This window comes from Propithecus coquereli, unplaced genomic scaffold (assembly GCF_000956105.1).
Source record: "Propithecus coquereli isolate 6110/MARCELLA unplaced genomic scaffold, Pcoq_1.0 Scaffold227, whole genome shotgun sequence".
Lineage (NCBI taxonomy): Eukaryota > Metazoa > Chordata > Mammalia > Primates > Indriidae > Propithecus > Propithecus coquereli.
In genome coordinates, this window is record NW_012147808.1 from 2,739,956 (window position 1) to 2,740,500 (window position 545).

General features: G+C 37.4%; 1 protein-coding gene across 1 annotated transcript in view; it reads right to left on the reverse strand.

Moving 5' to 3' along the window:
• The window catches only part of AGBL2 (ATP/GTP binding protein-like 2), a 61,791-nt gene that overhangs the window by 1,605 nt on the left and 59,641 nt on the right, over positions 1 to 545 (reverse strand). Inside the window, exon 12 of the mRNA XM_012645104.1 lies at positions 29 to 115. Coding sequence (XP_012500558.1) covers positions 29 to 115 — 87 coding nt within the window. The remainder of the gene's footprint in view (positions 1 to 28; positions 116 to 545) is intronic.

A 545-nucleotide genomic window follows, 5' to 3' on the forward strand; every position in this document is an offset into this window, starting at 1 on the left:
AGTATATACAGTATATTAGATGAAGTACCTGCATTTTCTCTTTATTCTTAGTCAGAATCAGGGTGGTCATTGATGGGTCCAGGGAGGTGCCTTTGTGTCTTCCAATTAACTGTGTCTAAAGTAAATGAACAAATCCTCATTAAATTTTCCACTTGAACAAGTGTGATTATATGGAATTTACATTGTTTGTTTGCTTTTTCTTCATACATGTTGATTCATTATGATACTCTAACACAAAAAGAGAGACAAGACAAATAACAATTCAAAGAAAAGAAGGAAAGGGGACTAATATTTATTAAATTCCGACCATATGCCAGGTACTTAACACAGGTTTTTTTTTTTTTTTTTTGAGACAGAGTCTCACTCTCTTGCCTGGGGAAGTGCCGTGGCATCAGCCTAGCTTACAGCAACCTCAAACTCCTGGGCTCAAGCGATCCTCCTGTCTCAGCCTCACCGGGCATAGTGATGCCCGGCTAATTTCTCTATATATTTTTCGTTGTCCAATTAATTTCTTTCTATTTTTAGTAGAGACAGAGTCTCGCTCT